This window comes from Poecilia mexicana, unplaced genomic scaffold, assembly GCF_051168715.1.
Source record: "Poecilia mexicana isolate PSO_F unplaced genomic scaffold, ASM5116871v1 scaffold_2, whole genome shotgun sequence".
In the NCBI taxonomy this organism is placed as follows: domain Eukaryota; kingdom Metazoa; phylum Chordata; class Actinopteri; order Cyprinodontiformes; family Poeciliidae; genus Poecilia; species Poecilia mexicana.
The window spans coordinates 55,647,994-55,662,060 of record NW_028263371.1 but is presented as its reverse complement, the minus strand read 5'-3'; the positions used below and the strand labels follow the sequence as shown (position 1 = coordinate 55,662,060).

General features: G+C 40.7%; 1 protein-coding gene across 1 annotated transcript in view; it reads right to left on the bottom strand.

Annotated features, from left to right (window-relative positions):
* Positions 1-13,398, bottom strand: part of spegb (striated muscle enriched protein kinase b) — a 43,948-nt gene extending 30,550 nt beyond the window's left edge. Inside the window, exons 1-6 of the mRNA XM_088003192.1 lie at positions 12,300-13,398; positions 5,256-5,339; positions 3,841-3,901; positions 2,264-3,744; positions 2,051-2,194; positions 1,775-1,957 (exon numbers count right to left, since the gene is read on the bottom strand). Coding sequence (XP_087859318.1) covers positions 1,775-1,957; positions 2,051-2,194; positions 2,264-3,744; positions 3,841-3,901; positions 5,256-5,339; positions 12,300-12,717 — 2,371 coding nt within the window. The 5' untranslated portion in view covers positions 12,718-13,398. The remainder of the gene's footprint in view (positions 1-1,774; positions 1,958-2,050; positions 2,195-2,263; positions 3,745-3,840; positions 3,902-5,255; positions 5,340-12,299) is intronic.
* Between the last annotated feature and the right edge of the window lie 669 nt (positions 13,399-14,067).

Sequence of the window (14,067 nt, the reverse complement as noted above, 5' to 3'; positions counted from 1 at the left end):
AGATGTTTAGCTGTTTGCTGCAGAACCAGCAATGCATTCTGGGTCAGGATGGACGTAATTTGCTGCACCGCATGTTGAGAACCTGAGGAGCACAAACAAAAAGGTTCTAAAACAATAAATGTGAATTTTTATGTGTATTTGTTTAATTAATTGAAGCCCCTTGTTTGTTTATGTAAGTGTTGTATTTTAAATAAAAAGGGAATGTCACGGGAGGAACTGCTGTGCAAACAACTTCAAAATAAGAGCATGAATATTGAAATGGAAAATCCCTAACAGTTAATAACCAAAACTTCAAAACAGATGTTGAACTTCATTCAACTGAAAGTTTGCAAAACAGTAAATTAACGCTTTAGTTTTCATCCAGGTCAGTGAACTAAATGTGCTAAATGTTTTCAAACCTAAAGTGCTAAATGAAAAGTTAGCTGCACTATTAGCGGACAACCACCACTGTTGTTTCTTTTGAGCTTTCCAAACCGACTTAAATATTAGGATTTCTGCTTTTCATTTTGCCTCAGTAAACATTGATTATTTAGCTTTTTGCACAGTTCAGCGAGAACACAGGCGATGAAAAGGTTTACAAATTACCCGTACCTCTCCTGCACCCACTAATAATTACCATCTGAAATGGAAAACTGTGTTGCATCAAAACAATAGTGTATTCACAGTGAGCGCAGCTACTGACACTCGCTGGGAAATTTATAGGTTCAGGTTCCCCTCGTCGTTTCTATGGAAACTATAAGTGTGGTTATTGAGTATACGGCGCGCACACACACAGACATGCACACTCATTTTGTTTAGGGAGATATCGGCGAGGGAGCAGCAGAGAAACCCAGCGTCAGCGTGGGAAGAGAAAGTATAGAACAATGGATTTTTATAAACAAACGTTATGCACACTGACCTGATTTAAATCTATCGACAGCTTGGGTTCATGAAACATGTTCTACAAAGTAATCTGAGGCAAATTAAAGAGGTTAAGTAGATCCTTCAGGGTTCAGACTGTGGATCAACACCAATAATGTTCAATATGAATGAACAGCAGCCCAACACCAGGCTGGAAGGAAATGAGGCTTAAAAGCAAAAACAATAGGTTGGTTCTAGTAAATAATTTATACCACTTTAAATCAACATCAAAAACACCTGATATGCTGGTCTAAATGTAAAGAAAGGGAATTTTGTATAATATCAAGTCCTGTCACTTTGATGAGTTCCTGTTCTGAATAATGTCTGTATATTAGGATCAATGTGTAATTCTAAGTTTCCCCAATTAATCCTATTATTATGAACATAACTAATCATAACTTAGGAATCCTGTATGCAGCCGTGCAAAGTGTAAAAATAAAGAGTCATATTACAAAAACAGAGTTGTACAAGAATGACATCATAATAATATGAGAATAAAGTCAATATTACAAGAGTAAAGTCACAGTTGTAGGAGAATAAAAATTAAACAAAAATAAAGTGATAATAATATGAGAATAGTCGTACAAAAATAAAATTGTAATATTACAAGAACATAGTCGTAATAATGCCACAAAAAGTTGTAATAAGATGAGAATAAAGTTGTAATAATGCAGGAATAGGTCACAAGTCAGATCTTAAAACGCTACTGAAGATTTTTTTCTCATTAAAACTTTCTTCAGGTAATACTTTGACTTTATCCTGCTAATATTCTGATCTTATTGTCATGATTTCTGGCTGTAAAGCTCTGTCATACCGTTCAAATGTCCAAAAAAAGAAAAAGTGAGCAGTTAAAGCATGAGCAGCGACGTCTCACCTGCTTTGACTGTGAGCGTGGCGCTGCTGGCGGCTCTTCCCATCTGATTGACCGCAGTCACGCAGAACTTCCCACTGTCAGCTGCTTTAGCTGATCTTATGAGCAGACTGTGCCGTTCGCCTTCCACTTTCACCAGGTAGCTCGGCGTGCCTGTGACGTCCATGTTGTCTTTTGTCCAGGTAACTTGAGCAGACAAGGCAGGAAGGCATATAACTCAACTTGTTCTCTTAAAATCCCTCATTTTCAGGGATTTTAACAGAAAAAAACCCTTGTTACCTTCAGGACACGGGGTTCCTGCGATTATGGTTTTCAGCAGCACGTCTGCGCCAGCGGATGCTACGGTGTCCTGGAGGCTGAACTCAAACACGGGAGCCTCCATCGGGTCTTCTCCAGCAGAGATGTACGAATCGTCTGAGGAATCTGCACATTTTTAACCGTCGTTATCTCCAGGCATTAATACGGAACAAGAATGACTGTTAAACCACAAACCTAACTCTGGAGACAGAGGACGAGGACGGCGGCTCTTCCCTTTGGTCTTCGGAGGTTTCCCCTCCTTGGTACTCGTCTGCTTGGGCTCTTTTGTCTTTGCAGGAATGTCCTCATCCATTTTCTCATCTTCAACAACAATCGTAGGGACCTTTAACTGTGGAACCGGTTTGGACACCTCCATCACGTCCTCTGGTGGGGTAACGGATGTTACCCGTGGGGATTTTGGACGAGGCTGAAGGTGAAGATCTTGCATAATGACAGCCCTTTTCTGCACTAGAGGACTTTCAGGTCTGTTTTCAATTTTCCTCACTGCCACCTCAACGGGCGTCTTCCTCCCCGTCTCTGGCTCTTGGCTGTGAGGCGATTCTTGCATTCGAGAAACTCTTTGAACAAGCGGACTTGGGGGCCGTCGCTCGACCTTACGCAGCGTCATCGTGACATTGGGCGACTCGGCCCTTTGCTGTTGAAGTAGTGCTGGTGAAGACGACCTGGGGAGTATTTCTGTTACCGGACTGACTCGGTGTAACTCCCGGACGAAGCGCTGTCCCGGCAGCTCTGATAGCTGCACGGACTCCGGCGGCCCTGGGGCGTCTCTGAATCTCCCCGCTGTTGGGCCGGTTGTTGTTGTCTTCTGGGGTTGATGCAGTTCCTGCTGCTGTTGCTGCATCTGTTGCTGACTCAGGCCCTTCTCCCTTTGCTCCTTTTCCCACTGAGCGCGCTCTCTTTCTTGCAGCTTCTGTAGAACTTGTGGAGGAATCGGTTCGATTTTCCTGAAAGGCTGGCGCTGCCTCCCCTTCAGGGTGAGCTGTTCGGTGGAGAAGGATTTCTTCAGATGGGGTTTCCCAACCAGTTTCTTGATGCGCTGGAGCTCTTCCGTGAACTTGTTCTCGATGTCCTGAACCTTTTGAGAGTAGCGAGGTTTCTCCTCCAGGGAAGCAGCTCTCTGCTTAAACATGGACCTCCGTTCAGCAGCATCCTCTTTCAAAGCCTCTCGAAGATCTTCTCTTGAACTCTCCCTGGAGATGCCCAACCGGCTTCCACCGTCGTCTGAATCTACCGACCCAGCACGGTTGAACCCGGCCCAGGACCTTCCCGAGACAGAACCTTCTGGAATATCGAGGCTTCGCCGCCGCTCCTCTAAGCCACGGACCTTCTCGAAAACCTTTGAGCTTGCCCTTGTCAGCTTCGGAGAAGGTCTGAGGTTGAACTCTTTTCGGGAAGACTCACTCAGTGGGGTCTGTGGCCTGGAGTCCTGGCCACCTCCCTGTGAAACACTTTTTGGCTGCTTTGTCTTTTCCTCAAACTCTCCTGGAACCGTGTCTTGGTATTCAGTTGGCACAGCGATTTTCTTACGCGAGCTGACAGGAGTGGTGGAACCAGAGCGGCTTGGCATCGGAGAAGACGGGCCACGCTTGACCAGCCTTGGCGATGGCGGTGGAAGAACTTGGGGAGGAGATTCTCTTGCAAAATCGTCTTGGCTTCTGAAAAAGAAGAATTGAACATCAACACCTGGATTCAGAGGGATTGTAGTGAGACACCGAGGCATTTTGGAGCGCCATAATGTGACTCCTACTTGCCTGATAGAGAGAGCCTCGTGTCCATGTGTTCTACTTCTGTCCTCTCCACATTTCTCCATCACTGTTTCTCATGCAGAAAAACAAATATGTTGGTAAATTAGTCATGCATTCATGGTAATATTGAATAACACACATTTGCGACTCCAATGAATCCAGTAGTTCCTCAACTTTCAGCTGCTAACCCACAAAATAATCACAGACCAAATGATCACTAAGCAACCACTCCTGTTTCCCTTCGCAGGTACAAAACGTCGCACCGACTGAGACCTGAAAAAGTCGGACTCCAATAAAAAAAACTACAACGGTACAAAGGGGCTGATTTGCAAACTTTCAACTGAATAAAGTTACACGTCTGTGTTAAAGTTTAAATTATCGACTGACAGAATTCATCAAGCAGTTAGATGTTTATATTCATGCTCTTATTTTGAAGTGGATGAAGACTGTTTAGTTCCATTTCCTCTCCTCAATCTCTCTCTTTATTCTGATTAACTTTATTTCATACAAAAAACATACAGTTTCTTGTATGTTTACAGTTGTTTGTCTGTTGGTATAGCTCTTTAACATTAGCTTCCACTAAGTATTGTGTTGGTGTCGTGCAGGGGTGTCCAAAGTGGGTCCTGGAGGGCCGGCGTCCTGCATGTTTTAGTTCCCTCCCTGGTTTAACGCACCTGGATCAAATGACGGCTCGTTAGAGGCCTAAGGAGAACATTGACATGCTGAGAAGATTGTTACTACCACCAGAGAGAGAACTAAAACATGTAGCATACTGGCCCTGGTGGAGTGGGTTAGCATTAGCTTCTGCTAAATACTGTCATCTTGTAGTGGGTTAGCATTAGCTTCTGCTAAATACTGTCATATTGTAGTGGGTTAGCATTAGCTTCTGCTAAATACAGTCATCTTGTAGTGGGTTAGCATTAGCTTCTGCTAAATACTGTCATATTGTAGTGGGTTAGCATTAGCTTCTGCTAAATACTGTCATATTGTAGTGGGTTAGCATTAGCTTCTGCTAAATACTGTCATATTGTAGTGGGTTAGCATTAGCTTCTGCTAAATACTGTCATATTGTAGTGGGTTAGCATTAGCTTCTGCTGAAAACCATGCTGGTATAGCGCTTTAGCATTACGGGGAATTCATGTTTATGAAAAGTTAGTGCAGCTAACTTTCGATATACATCTGAAGCACAGCTAACATGTTAGCTATCAGTGTCCACCACTGGATGTGATTCAGCTGTTGGAGCAGGGATGCATCTAAAACCTGCAGGGCAGTAGCTCTGGGTTGTTGATGCCTGATTTAGGGTTTGGGCTGCAACACTTGAACATGCTGTTGATATACGTCTGAAGGCTGCAGCAGCAACAACAGTAAATCCAAAGCAAATCCTGGCGGGACACAGAGGAGGAAGACAGACGGGTTACCACCATGAACGGCCTCGTCCTCGGCGTCCCCGCGGTCCTCTTTGGTCTCGAACTGGTCGCCACCTTCATCTTCTGTTGTCTCAGAGTCTGCAGGCAAGACAAACACAGCCTGAGCGAGTCTGTGATGTAATAACTTACCATTCTGGCAACGCGGGAGACTGAAGTTGGATCATGGCGTGAGGAGAGGACACGGTTGCCATAGTAACATGCTTACTACGCCGTCACTGTGACAAGGATTCATTAGCAATATTTGGTGGAGGACAATTAAAAAACAAGAGCCTCGTTCATGTTGGTTTGTTTAGTGAACCAGTAGAAAAGGAGAAACTCCAAACACTGAGACATCTGTCATAAATACGCCACATGTCACCGTACAGGGAGGCCAAGGAGCAAAGTAAATACTGGAGACTAAATTAAGGGCAGCTTAATGTCAGCAGATCCTCTCCGGATAGAAGCGCATGCTAATAAGAGATGCCTTTTGTTTTAACACACACAGAAAATTCAGTCACTGCTCTGAAAATAGAAAGCATGACTGAGTCACTCTTATCCAAGTGGCGCTCATGAATCTGCATCCCAGCGTGTGGAATCACTTAGAAAGATAAAATACTGTTAACAGCTTCCACAGTTTAATAAAGCCTCCTTCATTGTTCTTACCACTGGAGCTGGTGCCTACCTCGGTCCTTTCTTTAATATTTTCCTATAAGTGATGCTACATCTGTTCATCCTGCATGTCTGCAAACTAAATTTCACCAGATCTGAAATCCACTCTGCACAGATTACTCTGCAGATTCATGCAAAATTAATGCAAACTGCGTCCATCCCCACATTCAAAGTAAAAAAAAAAAAAACCCTAAAAAAACCCTCAACCAGCTGTAAACGTTCTTCCTTTATGGAGATTAATGTGAAAAAGTGTCTGTTTTATTCAGGGTAAACCATCACATTGTTAGTGAAGGTAAAGATCTGTTCATGGAGGCTTAACCCTTCAAACCACTTTCACTGAGAATAGATCCAAGGAAACACAGCAAACGTTGGTTGGTACATATCCGCTCATGCTAATGTTGCTGTTAGAGGTATCTTGACACCAATCTAGTGGTCAAAATGTGAACTACATGTGGAAACATAAACGTGTAACAGAACTTTACAACAGAAAACAATCTTAAGCCTGAGCTTGATTATGTAATAAAATATTTAGGCTTTCTAATGTCTTCTACATCAGAATAGACACTAATTTGAGGTGTGAAGCTTTTTAGATACACCAGGCAGCGAAGGAACAAGTAATACTAGTATTACGAAGCAAGATTGGGTATAATTGTATAAAATTGTATAATTTATGTGTATGAATTTGATTATGCAACTGTGAGTCAAAATATTACTTTTGAATAAAATAAATAATTTATAAATACATTTTTTTCTTTAATATAAATTTCTGTATTAAAAGTTTGGGTTATTGACTGTAAATAATTCATAAAGACGTTTATTTTCATCCCAGTAGCAGGGATACTTCTGCTAATCCACTGATAGCATAGATACATTTTCTTAGCTTAGTATTTTTGCTGACTTTGAAGAGTTTAGATTAAGTTAAATTATTATTTTGGAGAAATTCTAATTGCCCAATTTGTTGTTTTATAAACTTTCAGTTGAATAAAGTTCAACATTTGTGTTGAAGTTTTGGTTACCGACTGTTAAGTATAGTTAGACATTTACATTCATGCTCTTATTTTGAAGTGTATGGAGACTATTTCCTCTAAAGTTATCCACACCTTAGGGAAGCACCAAGTGATGTTTGTATATCATATGAACACGGTTGAAATTAGCATTTATTTTTATTTAGCTTCTGCTAAATGCATTAGCATTAGTTAGTGTTTTAAAAACAATGCAAGTTTCTCTATTTAGTTATATATTCTAGTTTAATAATCATAACATCTGTCTGACTATTTCTTCACATCCAATGATTAGTTTTGACGTACGACACTGCTTGACTTCAACTACTTTGTAAATTTTTTTAAATTTATTTTGCCTTCTTCTAATTTTAAAGCTAGTCGGGCTGTTTAGGTTCAGAACATAAAAACTGATTTTTTAGTAAAACACAGCAATGAAATTAAAAACTTGCAATGACAGCCTTGTCCAAATTTTGTAAAATATTTCAAGTGAAACTTTAAAGTTTTTCTGCTGATTTCTGAGTAACAGGGACGATTTGAGGTTTTTGCACAAAATTCTCAAACTATTGTGAAAACGGCGATATAAACAGAGGTAATCCCAGATATAAAGGCTTCCAGCAATCGAATGCAGAGATAAGACATAAAAGGAGCAACTTGCCTGGTTGTTCTCTTTGGTGTGAAATGTTTCCATGGTTGGTTTATTTCTCTGCCTGGCTTACGTTCAGCAGCAGGGTATTCCCCGCCACACACGGGGGATCCGCGCCGCCACGTTGCTCCTATATGAGGAATGTTCCTCCAGAGACATCAGCAGCTTCAGCGCATAACGCTGCGTTTCTCATATGCTGACAGCCAGGCGAGAGAAAAGAAATAAACAAAAAGAAAAAAACGCAAATGCAAAAGAAAGAAGGCACTTTGTCGATTACATAACGAGTCTCTGCGGTTCTACTGAGGGAATCCATGTGTGGGAAGCAAACCTCCATCCGCAGGTGCAAATGTCTGTTGAATGCATCTCACCCCCCCTCTGTGGTAAAAACAATAGCCAGCGACGGAGAGAGCATCTTCCCCCGCTGCGCCCCCCCCCAACGCCTCCCCTGCAGGCGGACGAACCGGTGGGAACGATCCAGCCTCTCCGGATCCGACTCTTCCTCCCCATGAGGTCGAGTTTTATCCTCAACCTGCTGGAAGAAGCAGAGAGGAGGAGGGGAGATCCCCGCTCCTCCGCGCTGGGAGAACACTCTCCTTATTCCAGCGAATCCCGCTCATTCTGCGTTTATTTATTAATACAAACAGTAACTGCTGTCACCAGGGCTGAGAAGCAGCAACGTTCACGCAGAATAACAATGTGCCAACAGCAAAACATATCATCTGTTGTGTAAAATCTGCTCCAAACATCCCAGCTTAAAAAACCCTCAACCAGCAACGCAAAACGTTAAAATGACAGAAAACAGGAAATAAATCAGATAAAACATCCAAAAGAGGGGAAATGTAATCAGGTTTTAACAGGTTTGATTTCATGCGCTGCTGATTGTGTAATCTCTTTTTGTCTCCTTGGAAACTGCATTTCATGAGGTTTTAGTTTCAATCTGGTGTTTGATATGAACATCAGAGTGATAAAAATATTAAGGGGAGAGGAAATCATCAGCCGGCAGGAAAAAAAGTTTCCTAAAAGCAGCAAACTTAAAGCAAATGATCCACTCATTAAATTATACTTAAATAGGTGTTCTAAATATTTTTCAAATGTATGACACAATCAAGTGTCAATATTACCTTCAGTTGTTATGAAAATGCTACATTTATATCACACATAACTTGGAACAAATTTGACTTTACATTTTGACGCATTGAATTTGGCCTCTGTCCCTTTAAGAAGCCCTGAATCCTTTGGACACCAGCAACTTTTTAAAAAAGCAACAAACAACAAATCTACCAACTTTTATTTTTACAAAAGACAAACTAGCAACAAAATCCAGTGATTTTGTTAAAAACCTACTTGCAATAAATCCAGCAACTTTGTTTTAAAAAGTGACAACTGATAAATCTAGAAAAACACAAATCCATCAACTCTTTACCAAAAAAGCAACTAGTGACAAATTTTGAAACTTTTTTCATAAAAAAGCAACAAATTTAACCATCTTATTTACAAAAGTGACAAATTTAGTGATTTTTTTAAAAATGCAACGAGCAACAACCAATAGGAAAATTAAACTGCAGTAGCCTGTGTTCAACCCAAAGAGGGCAGCACTGAGACGGTTTTAGGTAACTGCAGAATTAAACACATTTACAAATCTCAAGATTTGCACAGAAACATGAAGATAGAACCTTTAAGAAACTATTTAAACAGTTTATCTGCAAAAAGAAAGTTGATTTGGGATTTAGTTACTCTAACTGCGGCAACAAAAACTGAAACTAAAGCGATCTGTGACGGGGGAAAACCACTTTAGCAGGTTTGTATCACTTTCTTTATTAGAACAGAATTTTTAAAAATCCTGTTGCAAAGCAATGCCAGGAGGGAAACCTTTGTTCTCCGGTCCTTTTGTAGCCTGATTAGTAACGACCTTTTTGACCGCTTGTGATTTATCCTCTGATTAAAGTGGATCAGCCCCTGTTGATTCACTGATTGCATAGAGCGGGGATTTCCAGAGAGTAACTCAGGTTCCACCTGTTCGCTCCTGGACAACACGGCGGGGAAAACATGCAGACGCTTCGCTCACACTCGCCGACTACGTCCAACCCGCCAAATATAGCCCACCACGCTCCTGATGGGCCGTTTTCCTTCCTCTCATCCCTCCACCTCATGACACTTCTCTGCATTACAACCTGATTTTTGACTTAAAAAATTCAGAAATTAGCTGTTAGGCTGGGATTTTTCCTAAATTATAATTTATTGTTTCAACTTTCAGTCAGATTTGCTGAAAGGTTGTGAAAAATATTCAAGAAACTGTATAAAAATAGCTAAAAAATATAGGAAAAGACCTCCATTTTGCAACTTTTGACTGATTTGTTGGCATAAATAAGCAGCAGCATCCTGCACAGGTAAATCCAGAGTTTATACGAGACATTTTTTGTGGTTTTAGTCGAGGAAAGACGCATCGTGTGAATGATCTGAGCCGCCCAGCGGCTGGGAGCGAAACCCGTTGGCTAATATTAGCAGTGATGTCTTGCTGTGTAACAGGAGAGACGCGGGGCCTGCTAGCATCACAAAAATCTGAGGCCAGGCACATTCCTCTGTATAAATAACCGGGGGGTCGGAGGACAAGAGGGCGGACAGAGAGAGACGCGGCTCCGCTGAGTGATGGGACAGCTGGAGCCGGCCGAGGATCCAGGAGTCTGAATCACACTGAGCTGCTGCGGCGAGTTTTTAAACGCCCTGATGGGAAACTTCAACCCAAAACATTGAGCTCTGAAAACAACAGCAGCGTGTTTTATTTGCTTCTGGCTTTTTACAGGAGGAAAATAAAAGAAAAATGGCTCTTATTTGTTGCTGTGGTTTGACTTTTAAAACGTGTTTGGTCCAGTAACTGAACATTTTTTATATATTTTTATTGTTTTTTGGAACAGAAAGGCTGATACATTACAAAAATAAGACATATTAAAGATGTGACTTTTATCTGCTAGATGTTTTTTTACTTATGACCTTCTATATTGAAATAACACTGATTTATAACTTAAACTTAGGAGTTTTTTTGCTGGAATGATTCATAGATTAGCATTAGTTAGCTTAGCATAACTAAGCTATTAAAAATAAAGAGTGCTGCTCATTTTACTATCATTTTTTACATTTTTAGTCATTTTCCAGCCAATTCTGGAGTTTGAAGATGTTAAAATTAAATTCACATTCTATAATATGTTTTCCTCTGATAACATTTAATTATATGACAGCAATAAATAACTTTTACCAGCAGGAGGTCTCTCAAGAGTTATTTTTATTTGGTCTAACCTGTTAGATTTCATAATATCAATCAGTTGAAATGAGGGTTAATATAAAACTCAGTAAATACAGGCAGGATTTAAAGATTGTTTATTACTATTTATCTCCAAAGTTTATCAAAGTAACTAATTGTTTGTATTAAACTGGTCCGTCGACCAGTTTAATACAACTGGACTCGTTTTTCTGAGACAGAGCTTGTAAAAATTAGGATTTTTAAGATTAAATTATATAATATTTTGCTTTTTTAAGCATAAGATATTATTATTCAAATATAAAGAAGTCGCTCTGTAGAACAGCTGACCCAGAATCGAGGCGATGCTGAGCAGGAAAATCTGGTTTTCTGATCAGAAAGATTGGCCTCCCGGGTCAGACACTGAAGAACAGTGAGTAGCTTTGGATCAATTAGCTGTTTAAGAAATTATTTATTCCCAGAAAGAATCGCAAAAATCAAACCTTGCCACTGCATGCTCACATCAAGCAAAGATGCATCTGACACCAAAAAACATGCAAAACTGAATCTGGGTTTAGATCTGAAAAGGAAAAATAAACGTGATTCTGGAGAGAAAGGGAGCCAACATAGAGCTACTTTCTCTGAATTAGGTAAAGGTTGTTTTTTTATGATAAAATTATTAAACATTTCCAGTAATGATTTATGTTTACAGCTAAAATCTCCCAATTATTTGCATCCTGCAGGCAGCAGGTTGGATCCTAAGGAGTCAAAAATTAGCAATAACTTGGATTATTCAGCCTGACAGACGACAAAAACAATAGAGGTTCATTTCAAAATCAAATTTTCACCATCTTTAACTGTCAAATATCACAGTTACAAACAAAATATGTAGTGATGAGCTACTTATTTAGTTAGCAAGCTAAATATTAAATGTCAAATATTTACTTAAAAGCTAAATATCTCACTAAATATTTAGTTAGCAAGCCAAATATTTTAAATATGCATATTTAGTTAGAAAGCTAAATAACAAAACAACTAGAAATGTACCTCCAAACATCAAGTTACATGTTTAGTTTTAGCAAGCTAACTGCTTAGTTTATCTAGTTTGTAGCTACATACTGAGTTTGAGAGCTAAATATTTAGCCAGTAAGCTAAAGGTAAGTTTGAATTTATTTAATTAGGAAGCTACATATTTAGTTAGATCCTATTCAGTTGGAAGCTAAATCTTTAGTCAGGCTAAACATTTATTTTGAAGCTATTTAGTAAGTAGACTCAATACTAATATTTAGCCTACCAACTAAATGTGTATTTTGGCTAAGCAATTATAAGTAACCCTGATCATTTCTGGCTCCTAAGTAGGAAATTAGTTGTGATTATTGCCCTGAAGCTGAAACTTTGACTTGTCTGGTGGTTTGTGAACGTTATGGCTGTTCTGAGGAATCCTGATTTACGGTCCGTTTGGTCTGGACCGTAATTCGGGCTCATGGATGCGTGTAAGCTAGCAGGACCGTTACCTTCACCCAGATCCAGGACGGCCAGCACGGCGCTGGTCCGGGCTTCTCCCAGGTGATTGTTGGCGATGCAGGTGTAGAGACCAGCATCGCTGGGCTTGCAGTCCCTAATCCACAGGCCTCCGTACTCCTGGTTCTCCATGTTGAGCAGCTCGTCGTTGTGGTACCAGTACAGGGACGGCTGGGGGTCCCCAACCACGGTCACCTTCAGGCGGATGTCACAGCCAGTCCCCACCGCGGCGTTCCTCATTTTCCGGATGAAAACGGGAGGAGACGGGTCGGGATGGCCAGGGCCCCGGGGTTCGGGGACTACCTGCTCCAGGGCCGTCTTGGACCGTTTGGGGGGGATGATGGGACTGTGGGGCGCTGCTGCTTCATCGGCCCCCTTCTTCAGGGTCATTGCTACATCAGCTTTTCTCATGGTTGGACGTCTAGGCGGGTAAATACTTAGGGCCTAAAATCAACAGGTCCAGTTATAATCCATTTGACTCCAGGCAGAAACATAAAAACTTTAGCAACATCTGTGCAGTTGTTAAATATTCTAAAACTGATGCTATCTGGAGTCGGTTGTCTGAAAAAGGAATTGTTGATGAGCAGGTAATCAGGCAGGACGGAGACAGCGACCACTGCCTGGACAGAGGTATTTTTAGGATAAGACCCACCAGATCATGTTGCATTAACAGCAACTCCTTTGACTTCTCTTGGAACTGACTGGTTGATTTTCCAACCTCGTTTTTATCCCAATTTTCTCTTTCTCTTGGTTTTACCTCTTCCCAGTGGAGTTCCTCCCAAACTAAGGTGGACAAGTCTTCTTTGAGATTCCTTGAGGTTGGCTTCGTCCAAGGACTAGATCCCACCTGATAAGTTGCACCGTGACCCCCTGCCGTCACCGCTCCTTGTCCCGTAAGTTAAATCAGCCCACTCATGATTTCCCCCTACCTTTGCCAGGCAGTCTGGAGGGGGAAATGACGGTCAGAGCTCCGCGAACCGCGCAGCGACAGCTGCTTGGTCCGTCTGCCCACTGAAAGCAAGGCTCCCGCCCTCTGCGTCATTTTTAGCCAACCTGAGGTCAGAAGAACATGGTGCAACACTTTGGGGCACGCTGCAAAGAGTAGTGGAGAGTAGCAACAATTTGGGTTATTTATCCTGTCATAAGAGAAAAAAATGGGAGTTCAGTTTTCAAAGTCATTATTTATAAATGTCAGCTTTAAACTAAATGTTTAAATAGCATGCTAAATACTTAGTTATCAAGCTAAACTTAGCTCCAAACTAGGTATTTAGTTAGCAAACTACATTTCAGCACCAAACTAAATGCTTAGCTTGGAAGCTAACTATTTAGCTCAAAAACTAAATATTTATGTGCTAATTAAATATTTAGCTAGCTCAGAGTCAGCTAAATAAACTCCAAACTAAATATTTAGCTAGTTAAGAGCTAGCTATATATATTGCTAGCTAAGTAAATATTTAGTTACCTTACCTTTAGCTCCTAAGTAGCAAGCTAAATTTTAGCTCCCAGCTAAGTAATTACCTAGCTAACTATTTAGCTCCAAATATAACTTGATATTTAGACCTGAGATCTTTAAATATTTAGCTACCTCAGAGTTAGCTAAATATTTAGCTCCAAATTTAATATTTAGCTAACAAGCTATATATTCGACTACAAACTGAAAATGCTTATGAAGCTAATTTTAGCTCCAAACCAATTATTTGGTTAGCAGGCTGAGCATTTAGCACCAAGGTTTTTATTGGAGCAAGCTAACTCTTTAGCTCC